General features: G+C 48.5%; 2 protein-coding genes across 2 annotated transcripts in view; one reads left to right on the forward strand and one right to left on the reverse strand.

The window, feature by feature from the left end:
* Positions 1-11,921: 11,921 nt before the first annotated feature.
* On the reverse strand, positions 11,922-16,058 carry LOC142493036 (P2X purinoceptor 7-like). Its single transcript, XM_075596453.1, has 4 exons — positions 15,885-16,058; positions 15,413-15,573; positions 12,618-12,699; positions 11,922-12,517 (listed from the first exon to the last, which is right to left on the reverse strand). The coding sequence occupies exons 2-4, from the start codon at positions 15,430-15,432 to the stop codon at positions 12,023-12,025; spliced, it is 597 nt and encodes a 198-aa protein (XP_075452568.1). The 5' UTR covers positions 15,433-15,573; positions 15,885-16,058; the 3' UTR covers positions 11,922-12,022.
* The window catches only part of LOC142493035 (ribosomal oxygenase 1-like), a 42,897-nt gene continuing 34,293 nt past the window's right edge, over positions 16,044-24,647 (forward strand). The window contains exons 1-2 of the mRNA XM_075596451.1: positions 16,044-16,205; positions 23,331-23,594. Of these exons, the coding sequence (XP_075452566.1) occupies positions 16,125-16,205; positions 23,331-23,594 (345 nt within the window). The 5' untranslated portion in view covers positions 16,044-16,124. The remainder of the gene's footprint in view (positions 16,206-23,330; positions 23,595-24,647) is intronic.

Consider the following 24,647-nt stretch of genomic DNA (forward strand, 5'->3'; position numbering starts at 1 on the left):
TAAGCAAGGGGATAAAAACCCACTACTCAGAACCTCATTGGGATGGACCCTGGATCACTATTAAACCACACAGAATAATATCATGTTGAATGAAGATTTCTACTCGCATCCCTGGAGTGTCCCCATCCTGTGCTTGTGCTGAAGCGTGCTGCCACTAGTAGAAAATGAGGATCAGTATCCAAGGAGATGTAGCGCACAGCGCAGAGAGTGGGTCAAAGTTTGATATAAATTTCAATCTTTTATTCGTCCATTAAAAAAAAAAGAAGGTGTAAAAACCTCCTACATGTTTCGTACGTATTGCACTTTATCAAGGTGCTTTATCAATCGAATAAAAGATTGCATTTTTATCAAACTTTGACCCACTCTCTTTGCTGTGCGCTACATCTCCTTGGATACTGTTACAAGTGTGGTCGTATAAATTGTTTGACATGCAAACATTTAGTGAATAAAAGCAAAGATTTCACATCAAAAGTAACAGACGAAAAATTCCCAATCAAGGAATTTACAAACTGCAATACATTGTATGTAATTTATATGTTGACCTGTACATGTGGCCTACAATATATAGGGGGGGGGGGGGGGGCAAAAAGGAGCCTTAAAGAAAGATTTGTAGAATACAGGAGAAACATCACTGAAGGGTTTTTTTGGTTATGGGGCCCCCAAGGCATTTTCTAAATGTTCATAATAAAAATCATACTGAGATCTCTGTCATAGGTATAGAGCACATCAGCACAGGATCCATGAGACGATATGGACTCCTCAGGTTGAGATAACAGGAAACTTATTGGATATTTAAATTGCAGACATTACAACCTGCAGGGTTAAATGAAGATTTAGTTCTTTTAGCATTCCAACAATTAGAACTGTTCTTATACTTTTAGACATGTCCCCATTTTTAAGGTAACACGTGGTTTTGTTCATTTATTTTAAGCCTGGGTCACACATGATCTTTGATCAGTCTCTCCGGATTAGCGGTTCTATTGGTATTCGAACACCCACTGCCCTTAGATGTAAGATTGGGGATTCATATGGTTAGAATGCAAAAGATTGTTTTTTATTTTTGAAGTTTTTACACCCTCTATAATCCTGTCTGCATTATATTTATTATCCATATTTTATTCTAAATTCATATTTTATAAACATTATTCCCCTATTATAAAATATTTTTTATGTATATTTTTATATGAAGATTTTTCAAATATATAATTTTTATAAAAATATATTCATACAGTATATATTTATTATATTTTAGCTTTCACACCCAATTTATTATCAACAATCTATATGTTTACATTCAACCTAACAATACAAAAAATGCCATGATTTATCCATTTGCTACCATATGAATCACTATATATCAACTATATTTTAAAGACCAACTGGTTTATGCAACCAAAGCATCAAAATATATTTATGATTAGCAAAAAAAATGCCGTGAGTATATAATGACATCACATCTTATACTATATTTGTGAAAGCACTGTATGCCTGTCTGCATGGCCTCTGTCCCTAGGGGAAATCTCATTGGTCCCTTGGCCCGCCCGCCCCCGCACACCTCTCATTGGCCTGAGGCGGAGTGATGGGCCAAAGGACACACAACACACACACACACACCCCTCTCTCTCTGTCCTCTCCCCCCCCCATCACACTCACCTCCCCCCTCCCCGGTGCTCCACTCACCTCCCCGCCTCTGCTCCACTCGCCTCCACTCCACTCGCCTCCCTCCCGCTCCATTCACCTCCCTCCACTCACCTCCCTCCCGCTCCACTCCCTCCCGCTCCACTCACCTCCCTCCCGCTCCACTCACCTCCCTCCCGCTCCACTCACTCCCTCCTGCTCCACTCCCTCCCGCTCCACTCCCTCCCGCTCCACTCACCTCCCTCCACCTCCCTCCTGCTCCACTCACCTCCCTCCTGCTCCACTCACCTCCCTCCCGCTCCACTCACCTCCCTCCCACTCCACTCCCTCCCGCTCCACTCACCTCCCTCCCGCTCCACTCCCTCCCGCTCCACTCACCTCCCTCCACCTCCCTCCCACTCCACTCACCTCCCTCCCGCTCCACTCACCTCCCTCCCGCTCCACTCACCTCCCGCTCCACTCACCTCCCTCCCGCTCCACTCACCTCCCTCCTGCTTCACTCCCTCCCGCTCCACTCCCTCCCGCTCCCTCCACCTCCCTCCCGCTACACTCACCTCCCTCCCGCTCCTGCTCCACTCACCTCCCTCCCGCTACACTCACCTCCCTCCTGCTCCACTCACCTCCCTCCCGCTCCACTCACCTCCCTCCCCCGGCGCGGGGACAGGCAGTGGCCAGGCAGCCTGCAGCTGCCACGCGGCGCCTAAGATGGCGGCGGCCGGAAGGACCCCCTTCCTCCCTCACTGAGTAACTAAGATGGCGGCGGCCGGAAGGAGAGGTGACGTACGTGTGTGTGTGTATGTGTGTGTGTGTGTCACTGTGTGTGTGTCACTGTGTGTGTGTGTCACTGTGTGTGTGTGTCACTGTGTGTGTGTGTGTCACTGTGTGTGTGTGTGTGTGACACTGGGTGTGTGTGTGTGTGTGTGTGGGGACACACTGTGTGTGTGTGTGTGTGTGTGTGTGTGTGTGTGTGTGTGTGTGTGTGTGTGTGTGTGTCACACTGTGTGTGTGTGTGTGTGTGTGTGGGGACACAGTGTGTGTGTGTGGGGGACACTGTGTGTGTGTCAGACACTCTAGGGTGGGGACCGGAGCTGCGCATGGGGGGGCAGGGATGCAGGAGCGGAGAGAGAGGGGGGAGTGGAGAAACATACAGGGGGAGTGGAGAGGAGGGACCCGTAAATTTTAAGAAACCCACCCCCCCTCCTGTCTACTGTCCCCCCCTCCTGTTCACTGTCCCCACCCTCCTGTCCACTCTCACCTACCTCCTGTCCACTCTCACCCCCCTCCTGTCCACTCTCACCCCCCCTCCTGTCCACTCTCACCCCCCCCCTCCTGTCCACTGTCCCCATCCCCTTCTGTCCACTGTCCCCGTCCCCTCCTGTCCACTGTCCCCATCCCCTCCTGTCCACTGTCCCCGTCCCCTCCTGTCCACTGTCCCCATCCCCTCCTGTCCACTGTCCCCGTCCCCTCCTGTCCACTGTCCCCGTCCCTCCCCTCCTCTTGTCCACTGTCCCTCCCCCTCCCCATCTCCTGTCCACTGTCCCTCCCCCCACCTTTTCCTAGTGGGAAATTTAACTCACGGGCAACGCCGGGTCTCTAAGCTAGTGATATATACAAAATGTATGACTTTAACAACAGTACACCATTGGCAGGTGAGGTCGAATTCAATAGAGAAAGACAAACATTTTTTTTCCTGCATGCTCTTTAAATCAATTATGTAATTAAGTATCACAGTGAAAAATGCTAATGCATACATCCTACATTTATTTATTATTTTGTAACAAACACCAAAGATTGCAATGACATTTTAATGAATTGTAAAATTAAACACAGAAGAAAACATCTTAAAAGGGCCCTTGAAATAAGATCACAAGAATGAGTCACTCACTGTTATTTTTATACGCAACATGAAAAAATGTACTGATAAAGCCGTTTTTTATGTTCTCTTTTGTTTATTTATCAAACACAATACATTTTAGAGCTTTTTTTCTCATGACATGAACCACCATTTATACTGCAGGATTATCCCCTTATGACTAAAAGCACACCAGGGGTTAAAAGGCCATTTAGAGGTAATTCACATCTGCGGCCCGGGACAGCAATCCCGCTGTCCCCCCCGTCGGCGGCCCTGGTGGAAACTATGGGTTTGAGAATAAATGTGGGGGGTTTAAAAAGGCCGCCCAGCTGAAGTGAAGTACAGACTACTAGTTGTGCTTACAACTTACACAGAGAAAGGTGTGAAGTATTGATGCAATTTGCACCTGGATAGAAAACTGGTTGAAGGGATAGACAACAGAGAGTTGTCATAAATGGAACTTTTTTTAGGTTGGCCTAAAGTCGTGAGTGGAGTACCTCAGGGATCGGTATTGGGAGCCCTGCCTTTTAATTTGTTTATTAATTACCATTGAGTTTGGCATTGAGAGCAAAGTCTCCATCTTTGCCTGATGATACTAAATTGTGTAAGGCAATAGAATCAGAGCAAGATGTAATTTCTCTCCAGAAGGACTTGGAGAGACTGGAAACTTGGGCAGGTACATTGCAGATTAGGTTTAATACAGATAAATGTAAGGTTATGCATTTGGGAAACAAGAATAAACAGGCGATTTACTGGGGATAAATTAGGGGAATCCTTTATGGAGAAGGATTTAGGAGTGCTTGTAGACAGCAGGCTTGGCAATAGTGCCCAAAAGTCATGCAGTAGCTGCAAAGGCAAACAAGATCTTATCTTGCATCAAACGAGCAATGGATGGAAGGGAAGTAAACATAATGATGCCCCTTTATAAAGCATTAGTAAGACCACACCTTGAATATGGAGTATAATTTTGGGCACTACTCCATAGAAAAGACATTATGGAACTAGTCAAAGTGCAGAAAAGTGCCACCAAATTAATAAAGGCGATGGAAAAATCTGGTTTATGAGGTTAGCTAAATTAGATTTATTTACATTAGAAAAGAGGTGTCTAAGAGGGGATATGATAACTATATACAAACATATTCGGGGACAGTACAATGAGCTTTCAAAATAACTATTCATACTAAGGGCAGTACAAAGGATTCGGGCTCACCCCTTCAGGTTGAAGGCGATTTCACCAGCAACAAAGGAAATGGTTCTTTACAGTAAGGGCAGTTAAGATGTGGAATTCATTACCCATGGAGACTGTGATTGCAGATACAATAGATTTGTTTTAAAAAAAGGCATCTTAGAGGGGATATAATAACTATATACAAATATATTTGGGGACAATACAAGCTTTCAAAAGAACTATTCATCCCAAAGGCAGTACAAAGGACACAGGGTCATATCTTAAGGTTGGAGGAAAGGGGATTTTACCACAACAAAAGAAAGGGCTCTTTACAGTAAGGGCAGTTATAAAATGTGGAATTCATTCCCATGTAGACTGTGATGGCAGATACAATAGATTTGTTCAAAAAAAAAAGTTGGACATCTTTTTAGATAGGAAAGGTATACAGGGATATACCAAATAAGTATACATGGGAAGGTTGTTAATCCAGGGAGTAATCCGATTGCCAATTATTGGAGTCGGGAAGGAATTTATTTTCCCCCTTATAAGATATCATTGGATGATGTGACTCTGGGGTTTTGTTTGCCTTCCTCTGGATCAATAAGTATAGATATAGGATGTAGTCTAAAGTGTATAGATATAGGTCTAAACTTAGCATAGGTTGAACTTGATTGACGCATGTCTTTTTTTCAACCTTATCTACTATGCAACAATATATATATATGTAACCCTGTTTCTCTCCCCCCCCCCCCCCCAGTCTCTACGGGAGTGTGAGGGATGCATGGGGTGGGTTACAGGTGTGGTGGGTGCGTAACTGTGAGGAACAGGAGGGCCTGAGCTTCCCACAATGTTGTGGGGGAGCCAGGACCGGGCTTCTGGGGTGGTAGCCTTCCATATTATCTCAGTGGTGCAGCGCCTCCATCTTCTATACTCCCAGGGTAATGGTACAGGACCGGTATAGAAGAACCCCTTAGGTCCCAGGGTTATACTCACAAATCACACACAGTCTTTACGGTACAGAACAGTCTCTTTATTTGACAGAGCAGCGATATCCCAACGACAAGGCTTCCAGCAGCCTCAATACAATCGCCGGTGCGAGGTACAACCCGCTCACCTCCCACGACTTTCTCCTCTCCTTCCCTCCAAGTCACTCGGCCGACAGGATGGTCTAAGCTAGGGCTGCAATACCCTGTGGCCCACCCCCGAGGTTAGCCTCGAGGTGGGTCTTGAATTCTCTCCCCATCACCCCTGGCAGTGGGGTGAGGGCATTGGTCCACCAGTATATAAGTCTATCAGCTCTACTTATAGACGCTGATCGGTTTGGTTCCTCTTGCTCTCAACCGGCATGCTGCGCCGGGGAGCCCATAGCCTCCTGATACTCCTCGGACCGTTCCGCAGGACTCGTGGCTTACGGCCTAATACTCAGCAGCTGTAGACCCTTGGTCTCTCTGCTCGCTCAAGTTCTTCATTAAAGGACCATCAGTCGGAAAGGAACATAGCACAACAGCAAGCACGAAGAACCACCACTCACGGGAGTGGGCTGCTAGATATAGAGCTAGCCGCTCCCATCCTGGTGTCAGCAGAACCTCCCCTCTTGCTCACGCCTGCAGCAGAGTCCAGGTCTGCGTCTACCATTCAGGTTAGGGCTATGAAGGGGGAAAACCCATAATGATTACTGGCGCCTGATCTTAACAGGACTTACCGCAGTAGAAGGAAGATAGGTATAGCCTGAGCTGTTTACAGGGGGCTACATATATATATACACACAAACACACACATAGAGGGCTTGACAAATGCACTCATGCACTCGCCTTGGGCGAGTGCATTTTGGCCGCAGGCGAGCCGTCATGACTGCCTAATCAACATGTGGTTCTTCAAGCTGTTTCCCCTGCAATTCTAATACTCCCCACCTAAAGTTCAAATCCCCAACCCCTGATTGGTCCAGGTGTCCCCCCCCCCCAATTGTTCACAGTGCCCCATCCCCCCTTGGATGTGATGCAGCAGCAGGAGCTGAACAAGGCGCCTTCTCCCGAGCTAAGCAGCAGCAACCGGTCACTGCTATCCTTCTCTCTGCCTGTTCCGGTCGGTGTGCGCTCTTGCAGGGGGGGAGACACATTCCAAGTGCTTCACTCCTGAAAGGGAGGAGAGGGGGGGAGGGAGAGGAAGGAGGGGAGAGAGAGGGAGAAGGGAGAGGAGGAGGGGAAAGAGAGAGAAGGGGAGAGAGAGGGAGAAGGGAGAAGAGGGAGGGGAGACCGAGAGAGGGGAGGAGGAGAGAGAGGAGAGGGGGAGAGAGAGGGAGGAGGGGAGAGAGGAGAGGTGAGGGGGGAGAGAGAGGAGGGGGGAGGGAAAGAGGAGAGGGAAAGAGGAGAGGGAAAGAGGGGAGAGCGAGGGAGGAGAGAGGGAGGGGAAGGGAAGAGAGGATGGGGAGAGGGAGGAGAGGATGGGTGGAGAGGGAGGAGAGGATGGGGGAGAGGGAGGAGAGGATGGGGGATGGAGGAAGGAGGGGAAGGGGGGGAGAGGGAGGAGATGCAGAATTGTAGACTTGCGCCACTACAGATGTTGCAGATTGTTTTGGGGAACTAAAATGGGAAAAGAATGGTGCAGAAAGACGCAGAATATTTCTTATTAGGAATTTATTCTGTTTTTCGAAATGGAGGGCGGGGACAGGGGGCGAGTAGCTTTTTTGGTTGAGCAAGTAGTTTTTTGGGGTAATTTGTCAAGCCCTGTACAGTATAGAGCAGGCCTGCCCAACTCGTGAAGTGAGAAGGGCCGAACTGCTCCAAGGAAAAAAAATTTGGGCCGCACGGGTTAAATCATCAACATCCTCATCATCATCATCTCTCCTCCAGCACCTCTCACTATCAACCTTTACGATACTCACCATCTATCTCTCATACCCCCAACTCTCCCCCTCACCCACACAATACCCCCCTCCACATCAAACACAGAATACCCCCCTCCACATCAAACACAATACCCCTCCACACCCCCCCAGCCCATTCCATGTCAGCATCCCCCCCCAAGTCAGCATCCCATGTCAGCATCCCCCCCCCACAAGTCAGCATCCCCCCCATGTCTCTTCCCTCAATATGATACTCTCTCCCCCTCCCCTAAATGACACTCTCCCCCTCCTCTCAATATGACTCTCTCCCCCTCCTCTCAATATGACTCTCTCCCCCTCCCCTCAGTATGACTCTCTCCCCCTCCCCTCAGTATGACTCTCTCCCCCTCCCCTCAATATGACACACTCTCCCCCCTAAATATGACACACTCTCCCCCTCCCCTCAATATGACTCTCTCCCCCTCCTCTTAATATGACACTCTTTCCCCCTCCCCTCAATATGACACTCTCTCCCAATCCCCTCAATATGACACTCTCCCCCTCCCCTCAATATGACACTCTCCCTCTCCCCTCAATATGACACACTCTCCCCCTCCCCTAAATGCCACTCTCCCCCTCCCCTCAATATGACACTCTCTCCCCCTCCCCTCAATATGACACACTCTCCCCCTCCCCTAAATGACACTCTCCCCTTCCCCTCAATATGACACTCTCTCCCCCTCCCCTCAATATGACAATCTCCCTCCCCTCCCCTCAATATGACACTCTCTCCCCCTCCCCTCAATATGACAATCTCCCTCCCCTCAATATGACACTCTCTCCCCCTCCCCTCAATATGACACTCTCTCCCCCTCCCCTCAATATGACACTCTCCCCCCCTCTCAATATGACACTCTTTCCCCCTCCCCTCAATATGACTCTCTCCCCCTCCCCTCAATATGACACTCTCTCCCCCTCCCCTCAATATGACACTCTCTCCCCCTCCCCTAAATATGACACTCTCTCCCCCTCCCCTAAATATGACACTCTCTCCCCCTCCCCTCAATATGACACTCTCCCCCTCCCCTCAATATGACACACTCTCCCCTCCCCTCAATATGACACTCTCTCCCCCTCCCCTCAATATGACACTCTCTCCCCCTCCCCTCAATATGACACACTCTCCCCCTCCCCTCAATATGACACTCTCTCCCCCTCCCCTCAATATGACACTCTTCCCCCTGCAACTCACATCACACCCTCCCCCTGCAACTCACATCACTTCCCCCCCCCCCTGCACCTCATGTCAGCAGCCCACCCCCCTCACATGTCAGCAGCCCCCCCATACATGTCAGCTGCCCCCCATCACATGTCAGCAGCCCACTCCCCCTCACATGTCAGCAGCCCGCCCCCACCACCAGCCCGTTTTTCACACCCACCCCCCCCACCAGCCGTTTTTCACACCCACCCCCCACCAGCCCGTTTTTCACCCTCACCCCCCCACCAGCCCGTCTTTCACCCCCACCCCCCCACCAGACCGTTTCTTACCCCCACCCCGCTCTTAGGCCGAGTGCCCAGTCAGCACTGTGGCACGCGTGCCCGGCGGGGGGTCGGCGCGTGCACAGCGCTACACCACGATCTGGGTGGAGAGGGAAGGTTTGCGACGGGAGGGGGCGTGGCTGTGGGTTTGCAGGGGCGTGGCCATGACGTCCCGCGGCTGGTTTGCCCTTATTGGCTGAACCGCCGGCGGGGGCGTGGCCGCAGATGTCGAGGTCAAATTCTCCTGCCTCCCTGAAAACCTGTCGCGCATCGCTGGGGAAAAGTACGCGACAAGGTAGGGACTGGGACCGGCCTGACTGGGGGGGGGGGCTTGATAGCACAGCGCACGCCGAGCCGTGCGCTGTGGCGGTGACTGGGACCGCAGCCTTAGATCAGCTCAGCACATCCTCCCCGATACTACGCCCCGCCCCCGGCATGCTCTGACCTCCCCGGCATCCAGCTATTGAAAAAAAAATACTCACGGCTGCCGCATCCTTCTCATGCTGCTGCTGCCCCCGCGCACCGCAAAACCCGGGGGCCGGGAGGGAGGAGGAGGGGGGGGGAGGGGCAGGGGGAGATGAATCGCCGCCATTTTTAAAACCTTTTTTTTTTTATTTATTTATTTAATTAACTGGCGCCCGGCCGGAGTCATCGCGGGCCGCACAGAGAGGCCAGGCGGGCCGCATGTTGTGCAGACCTGGTAGAGAATGTAGGCTCAGTGAGTAACGACACTGACTGGCACGGAGTTTGACGCAGGGGAACCATGTTCAATTCCTTGTGTCAGCTCCTTGTGATCTTGGGCAAGTCATGTTCTCTCCCTGTGCTTCAGGCACCAAAAAAACATAGATTGTAAGCTCTACGGGGCAGGGACTGTGTCTGCAAAATGTCTCTGTAAAGCGCTATGTAAAACTAGCAGCGCTATACAAGAACAAAATATATACATACATACACACACGCAAATATACATACTGGTATGTAATGGATGCGCAGAAAACAAACTGCCTATAGGTGTGGTGATAGTGTCTAAATATGCTGACATAATGTTTAAGGTTCTACACAAACAAACAACAATTAGATACAAATTGAAAATAAACACAAGGCGCAATATAGAAACTCAAATTTAACTTGAAGTGTCTCAGTAAAAAGGAACAGTTAAACGGAATCAGTGTGACACAGGCTAGCATGCACAATCAGCCGAGGGAAAAGGCAGACACACACTGAACCCCAGAATTAGATTGTGTAATTCTGGGGAACCCCAACCCTTGCACCCCTCTAACCCCCTCCCCTGTATTTCCCCCACACATTCTCTCTTCTATACACAATCACACACACTCACTCACCCCCTCACCTACACACACCCCCCACACACTCTCTCCCCCTCACACACAAACACACTCTCTCCCTGCCCCACACAAACACAAACACACACACTCTCTGCCCCTCCTCCACACAGACACACACACTGTCCCTTTAAGGGAGCCAGCTCTCTCTGCTGATGCTTTCTCTTCCTCCTGTCAGCCTGAAGTTGAAGGAAGAAGCAGGGAGAGGAAGGATAGCTGAGCTTGGGAGCCACCGGGGCACTGCTGTTAAGGGTGCCGCCGTGCCTGGGACAGCTGGGAGAGTTGCCCCAGCTCTCCCCCCCTTTCGGCCGTGGAACCCCTGAGGGGAGCTCGCAGACGAACCCCAGTTGAAAATCACTGATATAGACACATGGGAAGATGGAAACAAATAGCTGAATTTAAAAATAGCTGAATTTAAACACACCTATAAGCAGAAACATAAATAATGTAATGCACAAATAAATAAAAAGCCAATCTGTGCCACGGCCTTAAGGGAAAACGCGCTTCCTGTGGACAAAGGTTGTGATCCGCCACCCGCAGCCTGGTCGCTAGGGTTGCCAGGTGGCTTCTCCAAAAATACTGGTGAAAGGTGCAACGTGCTCGAGACACACACCCCTCTCACCGCTCCATGCTGTTTCCTCCTCTCCTTGGCCCCACCCCCAGGCTGACACCTCCTCCTGATTGACTGCTGCTGGGTAATGCAACCAATCAGAATGGAGGAAACTGCCCATCTTCCTAGCAACAGCCCTGCTCAGGGAAATCCCACAGCACTCCAAGCTGGTCAGGTCACTATGTCCGGTGAGGTAATACAGAACACATACATGTCCAGTATTACCTCTTATTTTTCACTGGACAGAGTGTCCAATACAGGACAGACCGGTTCAATAATGGACACCGGGCAACCCCAAGCTGCCTGGCACGGAGGAGAGAGAGAAAAGCCTCTTCATCATCTCCCTGCAGCGCAAGAAGTGCCCGCTGCACAGCTGACATGTTTGAAGTGGGAGGAAAGAGGGAAAGAGTAATTCCTTTGTGCAGACTAATGCTCTTTGTGGAGCGAGGGCCGATATGCGGTGCGAGGGCCGATATGTGGTGCGAGGGCCGATATGTGGTGCGAGGGCCGATATGCGGTGCGAGGGCCGATATGCGGTGCGAGGGCCGATATGTGGTGCGAGGGCCGATATGCGGTGCGAGGGCCGATATGCGGTGCGAGGGCCGATATGTGGTGCGAGGGCCGATATGCGGTGCGAGGGCCGATATGCGGTGCGAGGGCCGATATGTGGTGCGAGGGCCGATATGCGGTGCGAGGGCCGATATGCGGTGCGAGGGCCGATATGTGGTGCGAGGGCCGATATGCGGTGCGAGGGCCGATATGTGGTGCGAGGGCCGATATGTGGTGTGAGGGCCGATATGCGGTGCGAGGGCCGATATGTGGTGCAAGTGAATGGGGGAAACAGTGGTTTGTGAAGCGCTTTTTGTCACTGGTCCAGACAAGCGCACAGCTTTATGCAATAACAAGACTCGTATACATATGCATTTCATATAGCTTCAAAGGCAGACCATAAATGTAACTGTGGTAAAGTATAACCCTTTTATTAAACAGATTCACATAGTATAAAAACAAATAACATGTAACCAATAACAGGAAGATAGATACATATGACAATCTAATTAATAAATCTGTGTGGCAAAAACCCAACATAACGATCGTTGACATCAGGAAATTTAGTCCTAATTTTCCACACACAACAAGAAGGAATTCCACCACGCAGGCCGGCACTTATCCTCCCATACTGCCATAGGATAAATTGACGGTATGAACAGCATCGTAACTCACGATTTCTATCGTTGGCCAAGTGTAAAGGATTGCCGAGAAAGTCATTACGTGCTGCGGCAGCTATGGCAAGAACGGTCTCGGTAAGACATAGTAATGAAAATAACTGCGACTCCGACGTGCATGTTTCTGGACGCATGCCACAGCATACGCTTTCTTCTGCCGTGGGCATCGGTCGGCACTTCCCGCATGTGCACCAGTTTGGAGAGTTAGGAACTTGAGGTGGTGGAGATGGTGGCAACAAGCTAAAGTAGACATTGGGGTTAATTAAGATGAGATCTACCATGGTTTGATCCCACTGCTCGCGGTTTAGAGTGGCAACCATTGCCTGAAAAAAAAAGTTAAACAAAAAAAAATGTCATTCAAAGTATATTGTTTGTTAAAATGCTTTCATGAATGGCACAATTACTACACAAAAAAATATTTACCTCAATTTCTCCACGCGGCTGGTATATAGTGTCCTCATTCTCTACATATTGCCCAGCAACACATAGGCCTCGCCCACGTCCCCTTCCACACAAAACAAAACATGAAATAAAGGTAAAGGGAGGGTGCATACCGTCCAAGGAAAGTTACAAAAAAGGAAAACAGGACAGGCACTCCTATATTCAGAAAATTGAAATGTAATCACTTTTTCAGAGTATAGGAGTGCCTGTCCTGTATGTGTATATATACATATATATAGCAAATAAACAAGAACAATAGGCACTCAGTCGGGTAATTCAAGATGATGGGTGCAAATCCTGTAGAGAATAAATAGGCAATACGATACCGTGTTTGAGACGAATATCAAGAGGCAGCACTCCAATAGATGGTCAAAAAAGCTTTGTATTATAAAAAGACATCATAACCAACGTTTCGGTCCTACATGCGGGACCTTTCTCAAGGTGATGGTGATGATTGGTTATGATGTCTTGATAATACAAAGCTTTTTTGACCATCTATTGGAGTGCTGCCTCTTGATATTCGTCTCAAACACGGTATCGTATTGCCTATACATTATATATATATATATATATATATATATATATATATATATATATATATATGCAAATATAGCTGTATGCTCATCTGCATGTCTTAGGCAGGTCTGCAACCCTGCCTTTCCCCATTATCACCCAGCATACAGCACTTCCACTGCAGCAAGGGATTCTGGGAAATGACATGCAAATGAGCACACAGTGTCACTTTTTGCCTCAATAACCATTTTTAACATGGTTCCCTATAGGCTGCAGTGGAAGTGCTGTATGCTGGGTGATAATGGGGAAAGGCGGGGTTGCAGACCTGCCTAAGACATGCAGATGAGCATACAGCTATATTTGCATATTTGCTTTCCTGTGGAGGGTTTTTGTCACTTTTTTTACTCACCATAACTTAACTCAGTATTATGGTTTGGCCTATCCCATAAGCCTCTCTTGCATTCCCAGTAAAATCAACCCCACACTGATGAGACCCATCAAGGTCGAAACAGCTGTCTGTGGGTGCCTTGGCCCTTTGGCTTAGATCAAGGCGATATGAGAGCTCCTCTCGACCTGCACAGCTATGACCAAATGCAGTACTATCCTATCTGGGGTTTCAGTAGGAAAGGTCTGTGGCAAGCATTTGGCCCTCTAGCTCGTTGAGAGGTGGTGTCCAGACCCCGTACCACAGAACCCCTGAGCCTTCGGGCTAAGGGGGGATGGCACTCGAACAACCAGCCCTTCAGGGCTGGGGTGCACCCGCACAACCCTCGAAAGAGGGGAGATGATGCGAACTCCCTTGCGGGCCTCGGGCCAGAGGGAGGAAGAGACGGATGTCCTGAATCCTAACGGAGGAAGGCATCAATGTCCCTGGAGACCTAGGCTTTCGGGCTGAAACCTTCAGGGAAACTGTGCACTGAGGGCGGGTCTGACTTTGGTTGGACAGTCCAAAGGCAAGCTCCCTATCCGCTGAAGTGGACTGGGACCCGATGAGCGAGAGGGGCAACCCTCTCGGGAGAAAAAAAAAAAAGCAAGCTGTCTGTGGGTGGTTTTCTGGGTATGCACCTTAACCCTGGCTGTGCTCAAAGCTGTGACCATGCAGCAAGCTTAAGCCTATAGGGAACCATGTTAAAAATGGTTATTGAGGCAAAAAGTGACACTGTGTGCTCATTTGCATGTCATTTCCCAGAATCCCTTGCTGCAGTGGAAGTGCTGTATGCTGGGTGATAATGGGGAAAGGCGGGGTTGCAGACCTGCCTAAGACATGCAGATGAGCATACAGCTATATTTGCATATTTGCTTTCCTGTGGAGGGTTTTTGTCACTTTTTTTACTCACCATAACTTAACTCAATGTATATATATATCTATATCTCTAGATCTAGATCTAGATCTAGATATCTATCTATCTATCTATCTATCTATCTATCTATATATCGATATAGATATATATATAGATATAGAGATATACACACACACATATATATATAAAAACAAACATCACAGCTTGCACTCAATGTACTGGTTCATTTAGACAGGTGCTAGTCTCAAATAATAGAAAAACAACATTACCATTCTCTCGTCCGGTAAAGAAAGACTGCACTCGGTTCAGTAATCATGAAAAACTGTATTGGGCATCTGAATAGAAAAGATAAGTCACCCAATCCGACATTTCGGTCCTGGAATAGGACCTTTCTCAAGGGGGTGAGAAAGGTCCTATTCCAGGACCGAAACGTCGGATTGGGTGACTTATCTTTTCTATTCAGATGCCCAATACAGTTTTTCATGATTACTGAACCGAGTGCAGTCTTTCTTTACCGGACGAGAGAATGGTAATGTTGTTTTTATATATATATATATATATATATATATATATATATATATATATATATATATATATATATATATAATCTCGTCAGCCACAGAATGGTATCATCTATTAATTTTTGATTATTAAAGCTCGGCTAACACGGTACAGATACCTCTATACACACACACGCACACACACACACACACACACACACACACACACACACACACTTATGTATCATTCTCAAGAATCCATATATTTTATTTTTTAATTACACACTAAATTGTAATAACACACATGTATATCCAATTGTACACATTCACATACACAAAATTAAATATACATATTGTTTACATTATATATATACACACACATTTGATTTTAAATGAGTTGTTAATATTTAACATTAAATACACACGTGCAATGGAATAAACACTGGAATAACGTCTAATTCACCTATCTGAGCTACTCTGCATCCTTGATCCTCTTTTGCTGTGCTGACAAAGTTCTGTGGGGGAAGATCACGTGTCCAGGAAGTAATAAGATACAATTGGTGACTGCTAGAGAGGGCAGGGCTCAAAAAGGAGAGGAAGAGGTTGTGCCTTTGTAAATAGTTGCTATAGGAACAAAAAATGCGTATTACATTATAATACATTCAAATTGTCTTTCAGTTGTTTTTTAAAAATAAAAAAATAAATGCTAAAAGCATTTTCTGATAGTACAGCATTATTATATCTATGTCTCATTGTACAGAACTGATTTATTTAAACACACACGGTATTTGATTTGCTTGATTTGCAGCTTATGGTTTTGTACCCTCAGCACAAGTTTCTTTATAGCGTCCAGCAAATGGAGGTGGTCCCTCAGTACTATTACAGCATAGGCCGTCTCTATAGGAGAGATAGCATTCCTTTTTAAACATAGTTACCTGCACCTTTTTTGATTGCATCATTAAACGTTACGTATTGCTGTACTCTGATAGGGATCTTGTGTATACAGTGTGTATTACACACACATGCCACTAGGAGGAGCATGGCACGCAGCTACGGTTACACCTCTATCCACACATCCTGTTCTATGATGACGTCAGGCGACGTACTCCTGGCAGCTGACGCCGCGACTTGCGCGCCTCTTCCCTCACCACAATCTGGAGGCGTGTGTGGTCGGCATGGATGGCCCACGTGTGTCAGCTTTCGCCGTGTTCCACGCGACCCAGCAACAACCCGTACAGCTGGGGCCCGCGCGCCGGGTCAGTGGCAAACGGGGTCGGGATTGGAGGGGGAGGGAGGAAACAGTGCTTGCGTTCTTAACGACTTTGTGGTAGATATAGCGGAGCGGGGGAGCCTAGAAACAGCCGGCAGTAGCCTCGGTGCAATAAGCGGCTGCTCACATGAGAGGAGAGCGCTGTGGCGCCTCTGCTATCTCTCTCTCTGTGTTTCACAGCTCCAGGCACAGCGTGATAAACACTATAACACGAGCTCTAGCCACTAATGTGCACGGCGCCCGTTTGTTTTTGTCTGACCTGGTTCTGTAGCTTCACACATTGATTCTCATTAGTACTCACCCTTCTCTGCCCATATACACAGCATAACTCTGCCCATACACATAACTGCCCATACACACAGCATAACTCTGCCCATACACACAGCATAACTCTGCCCGTACACATAACTCTGCCCATACACAGCATAACTCTGCCCATACACACAGCATAACTCTAAACCGTACACATAACTCTGCCCATACACACAACATAACTGCCCATACACACCGCATAACTCTGCCCATACACATAACTGCCCATACACACAGCATAACTCTCCCCATACACATAACTCTGCCCATACACACAGCATAACTCTGCCCATACACACAGCATAACTCTGCCCATACACACAGCATAACTCTGCCCATACACACAACATAACTCTGCCCATACACACAACATAACTCTGCCCATACACACAACATAACTCTGCCCATACACACAGCATAACTCTAAACCGTACACATAACTCTGCCCATACACACAACATAACTCTGCCCATACACACAACATAACTGCCCATACACACCGCATAACTGCCCATACACACCGCATAACTCTGCCCATACACACAGCATAACTCTGCCCATACACACAGCATAACTCTGCCCATACACACAGCATAACTCTGCCTATACACACAGCATAACTCTGCCCATACACACAACATAACTCTGCCCATACACACAACATAACTGCCCATACACACCGCATAACTGCCCATACACACCGCATAACTCTGCCCATACACACAGCATAACTCTGCCCATACACACAGCATAACTCTGCCCATACACACAGCATAACTCTGCCCATACACACAGCATAACTCTGCCTATACACACAGCATAACTCTGCCCATACACACAGCATAACTCTGCCCATACACACCGCATAACTCTGCCCATAAATACCGCATAACTGCCCATACACACAGCATAACTCTGCCCATACACACAGCATAACTCTGCCCATACACACAGCATAACTCTGCCCATACACACAGCATAACTCTGCCCATACACACAGCATAACTCTGCCCATACACAACATAACTCTGCCCATACACACAACATAACTCTGCCCATACACACAGCATAACTCTGCCCATACACAGCATAACTCTGCCCATACACACAGCATAACTCTGCCCATACACACAACATAACTCTGCCCATACACACAGCATAACTCTGCCCATACACACAGCATAACTCTGCCCATACACACAGCATAACTCTGCCCATACACACAGCATAACTCTGCCCATACACACAGCATAACTCTGCCTATACACACAGCATAACTCTGCCCATACACACCGCATAACTCTGCCCATAAATACCGCATAACTGCCCATACACACCGCATAACTCTGCCCATACACACAGCATAACTCTGCCCATACACACAGCATAACTCTGCCCATACACACAGCATAACTCTGCCCATACACACAGCATAACTCTGCCCATACACAACATAACTCTGCCCATACACACAACATAACTCTGCCCATACACACAGCATAACTCTGCCCATACACAGCATAACTCTGCCCATACACACAGCATAACTCTGCCCATACACACAACATAACTCTGCCCATACACACAGCATAACTCTGCCCATACACACAGCATAACTCTGCCCATACACACAGCATAACTCTGCCCATACACACAGCATAACTCTGCCCATACACACAGCATAACTCTGCCCATACACACAGCATAACTCTGCCTATACACACAGCATAACTCTGCCCATACACACAGCATAACTCTGCCCATACACACAACATAACTCTGCCCATACACACAACATAACTCTGCCCATACACACCGCATAACTCTGCCCATACACATAACTGCCCATACACACCGCATAACTCTGCCCATACACATAACTGCCCATACACACAGCATAACTCTGCCCATACACACAGCATAACTCTGCCCATACACACAGCATAACTCTGCCCATACACACAGCATAACTCTGCCCATACACACAACATAACTCTGCCCATAAACACCGCATAACTGCCCATACACACAGCATAACTCTGCCCATACACACAGCATAACTCTGCCCATACACACAACATAACTCTGCCCATACACACAACATAACTCTGCCCATACACACCGGATAACTGCCCATACACACAGCATAACTCTGCCCATACACACAGCATAACTCTGCCCATACACACAACATAACTCTGCCCATACACACCGGATAACTGCCCATACACACTGCATAACTCTGCCCATACACACAGCATAACTCTGCCCATACACACAACATAACTCTGCCCATACACACAACATAACTCTGCCCATACACACAACGGAGCCAGCTACAATTCTATCCAAAGTCATGGAAAAATGTGTCCACTCCCAATTAAGCGATTTCTACACCAAGACAAATTTCCCTAGCCAATTCCAATCTGGGGTTCGTCCCAAACACTCCACCGTAACTACCCTGCTAAAAGTTTGCAATGAAATCCAGTGTGGAATGGAACGGGGACAACTCACTGGTGCAGTATTCCTAGATTATGCAAAGGCTTTTGATACTGTTGATCATGCTATCCTGCTTAACAAACTCCAGAGCTCTGGAATAGGGAAACATGCTTTAAACTGGTTTCAGTCCTACCTATCAGGAAGATCCCAACATGTGTCCATCTCAGGCTCTAACTCCAACCCCCTGGATATCACCTGTGGTGTCCCGCAAGGCTCTGTTCTGGGGCCCCTACTCTTCTCAGTGTTCATTAATGATCTTCCCACAGCTTGTAAGGAAGCCTCAATACTCATGTATGCAGATGACACAATCCTATATGCACACAGCCATAGCCTCTCTGACCTTCAACACATACTTCAGTCTGACTTTTAGAAACTCGAAAACTGGATTTCCCAAAAACAAACTGTTTTTAAACACTGACAAGACTGTAACAATGGTATTTGGGACCAAGACTAAATTTGTAAAGCTTCCAGTGACTGAGCTCCTGATTAGAACCAACGCTAACACCTGTCACTAGTTTTAAATACCTGGGCTTATGGTTTGACTCCCACTTAACATTCGGGATGCACATTGATACCCTGACAACCAAGACCTATGCCAAACTAGGGGTACTTTACAGGAACAAATCCTCCCTAAGTCTCCTGGTCAGAAAGCGTATTGCACAGCAGATGCTAATGCCAGTTATTGACTATGGAGACATAGTATATGGCTCGGCTCCTCAAACCCACCTTAGCAAACTTGACACCCTCTACAATTCAATTTGTCGTTTTGTTCTCCAATGCAACTACAACACACACCACTGCGAAATGCTCAAAGAACTAGATTGGTCAACACTAGAGTCTAGGCGCAAAGTTCACCTTTCCTGTCTTGCCTTTAAATTCTTCATGGGCAAGCTACCCAGCTACCTGAACAAGCTCCTCACCCCTACCACATGCAGTACCTATCATCTGAGATCAGATTCCAAAAGACTGTTCATGGTCCCAAGGCTCAACAAAGTATCCGGACGTTCCTCCTTCTCCTTCCGTGCACCCCAAAACTGGAACAACCTACCAGAGACTCTCACATCCACCACCAGTTTAAGTTCTTTCAAATCTAAGGCTGTCTCACACTTTTATCTGGTCTGTAACTGTTTCATACGCTCATAATATATATTTTCTTTAACTGTGTACGCAATGTCTTGTATATAATGTATACCCTGTTCATTTATGTAACTGTATTTGTAAGCATGTATTATTTGTCTTAACTGTGTGCCCAGGACATACTTGAAAACGAGAGGTAACTCTCAATGTATTACTTCCTGGTAAAATATTTTATAAATAAATAAAATACACAGGGCTTATTTAATAGTATAGAGCCACATGGCCAACTAAAGCGTGGACACAGGATTTGTATTTGCAGGTTGCAATAAAGCGACTTTAGTGTAATCTATGAATGTAGTTACCGTTTAGAGTGTAAGCTCTGCTGGGCAGGCTCTGCCTTTTACTTATGTTATTATTGACATGTTGCGCAATTGACCTCATTGTTTCTAATTAATCTCCCGGGATTTGTAATGTTGGAACGTGCTGCGCACACTGTTGGCGATATATAAATAACGATGCATACTTGCAAGGGGCATTAGTTGATGGCATCCTACCTTTTGAGTAACATTAACCCACTTGACTCCTATTTAGGGCCAGTGCGGGCTCTCTAAGGGGCAGTAACAAGGCTTGCGTCTCCTGTCCATTCCCATTCTCTATTCACAAACATTGTTTTCCTACCTATACATGTAAAGTGAATAGTAGATTATATATAAAGTGAATACACAGAAGTGGTATTCCCCCCCCCCCCCCCCCCTAGTTTTCTGCTGATTGAAAGTCCCCCCCTCTTCTCTCTCCCACCCACCCCCCAAGTACCCCAGATCTATGTGGTAAGTGGGCTATGGTCCAAACGACAATTTAATTTTTAGGGTATGATGGTTTCCATATGTCTTATCCATCTTGTTTGCTCTGAGTCAGCGTTACACTTGCACCGAGTCTCGCTCGTGCACAGCGCGGCGGCACATTTGCACCGAGTCTCGCTCGTTCGTGCACAGCGCAGCCTATCATTTGCACTGAGTCTCGCTCATGCACAGCGCGGCCTCACATTTGCACTGAGTCTCTCTCATGCACAGCGCGGCCTCACATTTGCACTGAGTCTCTCATGCACAGCGCGGCCTCACATTTGCACTGAGTCTCTCTCATGCACAGCGCGGCCTCACATTTGCACCGAGTCTCTCTCGTGCACAGCGCGGCCTCACATTTGCACCGAGTCTCGCTCGTGCACAGCGCGGCCTCACATTTGCACCCAGTCTCTCTCGTGCACAGCGCGGCCTCACATTTGCACCGAGTCTCGCTCGTGCACAGCGCGGCCTCACATTTGCACCCAGTCTCTCTCATGCACAGCGCGGCCTCACATTTGCACCGAGTCTCGCTCGTGCACAGCGCGGCCTCACATTTGCACTGAGTCTCGCTCGTGCACAGCGCGGCCTCACATTTGCACAGAGTCTCGTGCACAGCGCGGCCTCACATTTGCACCCAGTCTCTCTCATGCACAGCGCGGCCTCACATTTGCACTGAGTCTCGCTCGTGCACAGCGCGGCCTCACATTTGCACAGAGTCTCGTGCACAGCGCGGCCTCACATTTGCACTGAGTCTCTCTCATGCACAGCGCGGCCTATTATTTGCACCGAGTCTCGCTCATGCACAGCGCGGCCTCACATTTGCACTGAGTCTCGCTCGTGCACAGCGCGGCCTCACATTTGCACAGAGTCTCATGCACAGCGCGGCCTCACATTTGCACTGAGTCTCGCTCGTTCACAGCGCGGCCTCACATTTGCACAGAGTCTCATGCACAGCGCGGCCTATTATTTGCACCGAGTCTCTCTCATGCACAGCGCGGCCTATTATTTGCACCGAGTCTCGCTCGTGCACAGCGCGGCCTCACATTTGCACCGAGTCTCGCTCATGCACAGCGCGGCCTATCATTTGCACAGAGTCTTGCTCATGCACAGCGCAGCCTCACATTTGCACCGAGTCTCGCTCATGCACAGCGCGGCCTCACATTTGCACTGAGTCTCGCTCATGCACAGCGCGGCCTATCATTTGCACCGAGTCTCGCTCATGCACAGCGCGGCCTCACATTTGCACAGATTCTCATGCACAGCGCGGCCTATTATTTGCACTGAGTCTCTCTCATGCACAGCGCGGCCTCACATTTGCACTGAGTCTCATGCACAGCGCGGCCTATTATTTGCACTGAGTCTCTCTCATGCACAGCGCGGCCTCACATTTGCACTGAGTCTCTCTCATGCACAGCGCGGCCTATTATTTGCACCGAGTCTCGCTCATGCACAGCGCGGCCTCACATTTGCACTGAGTCTCTCTCATGCACAGCGCGGCCTATTATTTGCACCGAGTCTCGCTCATGCACAGTGTGGCCTCACATTTGCACTGAGTCTCTCTCATGCACAGCGCGGCCTATTATTTGCACCGAGTCTCGCTCATGCACAGCGCGGCCTCACATTTGCACTGAGTCTCGCTCGTGCACAGCGCGGCCTCACATTTGCACTGAGTCTCGCTCGTGCACAGCGCGGCCTCACATTTGCACTGAGTCTCTCTCATGCACAGCGCGGCCTATTATTTGCACCGAGTCTCGCTCATGCACAGCGCGGCCTCACATTTGCACCGAGTCTCGCTCATGCACAGTGTGGCCTCACATTTGCACTGAGTCTCTCTCATGCACAGCGCGGCCTATCATTTGCACCGAGTCTCGCTCATGCACAGCGCGGCCTATTATTTGCACCGAGTCTCGCTCATGCACAGCGCGGCCTATCATTTGCACCGAGTCTCGCTCATGCACAGTGTGGCCTCACATTTGCACTGAGTCTCTCTCATGCACAGCGTGGCCTCACATTTGCACTGAGTCTCTCTCATGCACAGCGCGGCCTATTATTTGCACTGAGTCTCTCTCATGCACAGCGCGGCCTCACATTTGCACTGAGTCTCTCTCATGCACAGCGCGGCCTATTATTTGCACTGAGTCTCTCTCATGCACAGCGCGGCCTCACATTTGCACTGAGTCTCTCTCATGCACAGCGCGGCCTATTATTTGCACTGAGTCTCGCTCATGCACAGCGCGCTCTGCACTAGGAAGAGAGTCCACGACGGGCAGCAGTTGGGGGCCGCATGTGAAGCCCACGCAGACCGCCTAATCCCTTTCACCAATCGCTGCTAGCGCACAAAGCTCTTGTTGCCCTGTATGAATAACCGTGGTTATGTCTTTCAGACGGTCGTGGCGAGGAAGAATAAACGACCCGTCTCCAAGCTGTCGCAAAAGCATAAACTGGTGAAAAAGAAAAAGCTGACGCGTCCCGTAAAGGACGTGGACGTCAACAGCATCCCGACTCCAAGTCATCCAGACGGACTAGATGGAGAGGTTTTCACCCCATCTCGAGACCGCTCCGCTAAAAAGGCAGCGAAAAAGCCCAAAAAACACAATTGTGTTGGGAAAAATGAGAGACTGGAAACACCCGATTCGCGATTGGAGACGGTAATATTTCTGACGTCCTTTATATGTTGACGTACAAAGTCGCCGCACAAAATAGTGATCATGTTTTTTTTGTACGTGATGGGGGTTTCCTTTCCTGTCGCTACGTCCTATTGTGAGAAGTAACTGTGGCTTAGAACAGGGGAAAGAAACTTCCTGCTCTGCGCCCCCACTGCCTGCTCTCCCCCTGTGTAACGCCCCCCCCCCCTCCCTCCCACCTCTAATGCGACGAAAAATGACACCGCAGGGTTATGTGATGACACATGAGCCCACGGCATCATTTGACACTGTGTTGCCATGGAGACGCGTGGTCTGAAGCCGGGTAAATTTATTGCAGAGGCCTCACGCTCTCAGCGCGGGGCCTCTGTAAACGCGCTCCTCCCCCCGCCCCCAAAAGTCTTGAGCACCCCATGCCTAGATCCACAAAGCTTCATGGAATCAGGGCTCATAACGTGACATTACCTCAAACCGCAACGGACGTTATATTCCCTGAGGTTAACGCGTTTCCCCAAAGCTAAGTATGTGCCGAAGCAACGGCCACTCTACATGTCATTAACACAGGCATAATGCCACGCGTGGTAGCATGGTGTTGCCTTATCTTCCACTAATTTGATGTCAAGTGTGTTTTGGCGTTACTCCTGTCGAGACCCCCAAATGGCGCTTTAACTCAAGTTCAGAAAGAGGGGGGAGGGAACGCAGAAAAATAACGCCATGTTGGTTAAATCCTAACTATCCGATGCGTTACACCCATCCAGACCCTGTAAAAGCCCTATTTAAGGGTTTGGATTTGTGTAACAACAAGTTTCGCTATGACTGAACGAACGTAGCGTTAAGCGCCTTCGTAAACCATGACGGACTTGATTGGATATGCAATCCTATGCTGCCGCCTCTTTTGCGTGTCATCACTAATGTCCGTTATAGTTACCGCTCAGCTCTTTGTGGGAGGAAACATGGCTGAATGAAGGTGCACCGTTTGGCTCAACGTCTGGATCTGGGCCTGTTCGTTCTCCCACTTTTCTCATTATTTCCCCTCTCACAAGAACAAGTTGAGTCTAA

Source organism: Ascaphus truei, chromosome 4, assembly GCF_040206685.1.
Source record: "Ascaphus truei isolate aAscTru1 chromosome 4, aAscTru1.hap1, whole genome shotgun sequence".
NCBI classification, from domain to species: Eukaryota; Metazoa; Chordata; class Amphibia; order Anura; family Ascaphidae; genus Ascaphus; species Ascaphus truei.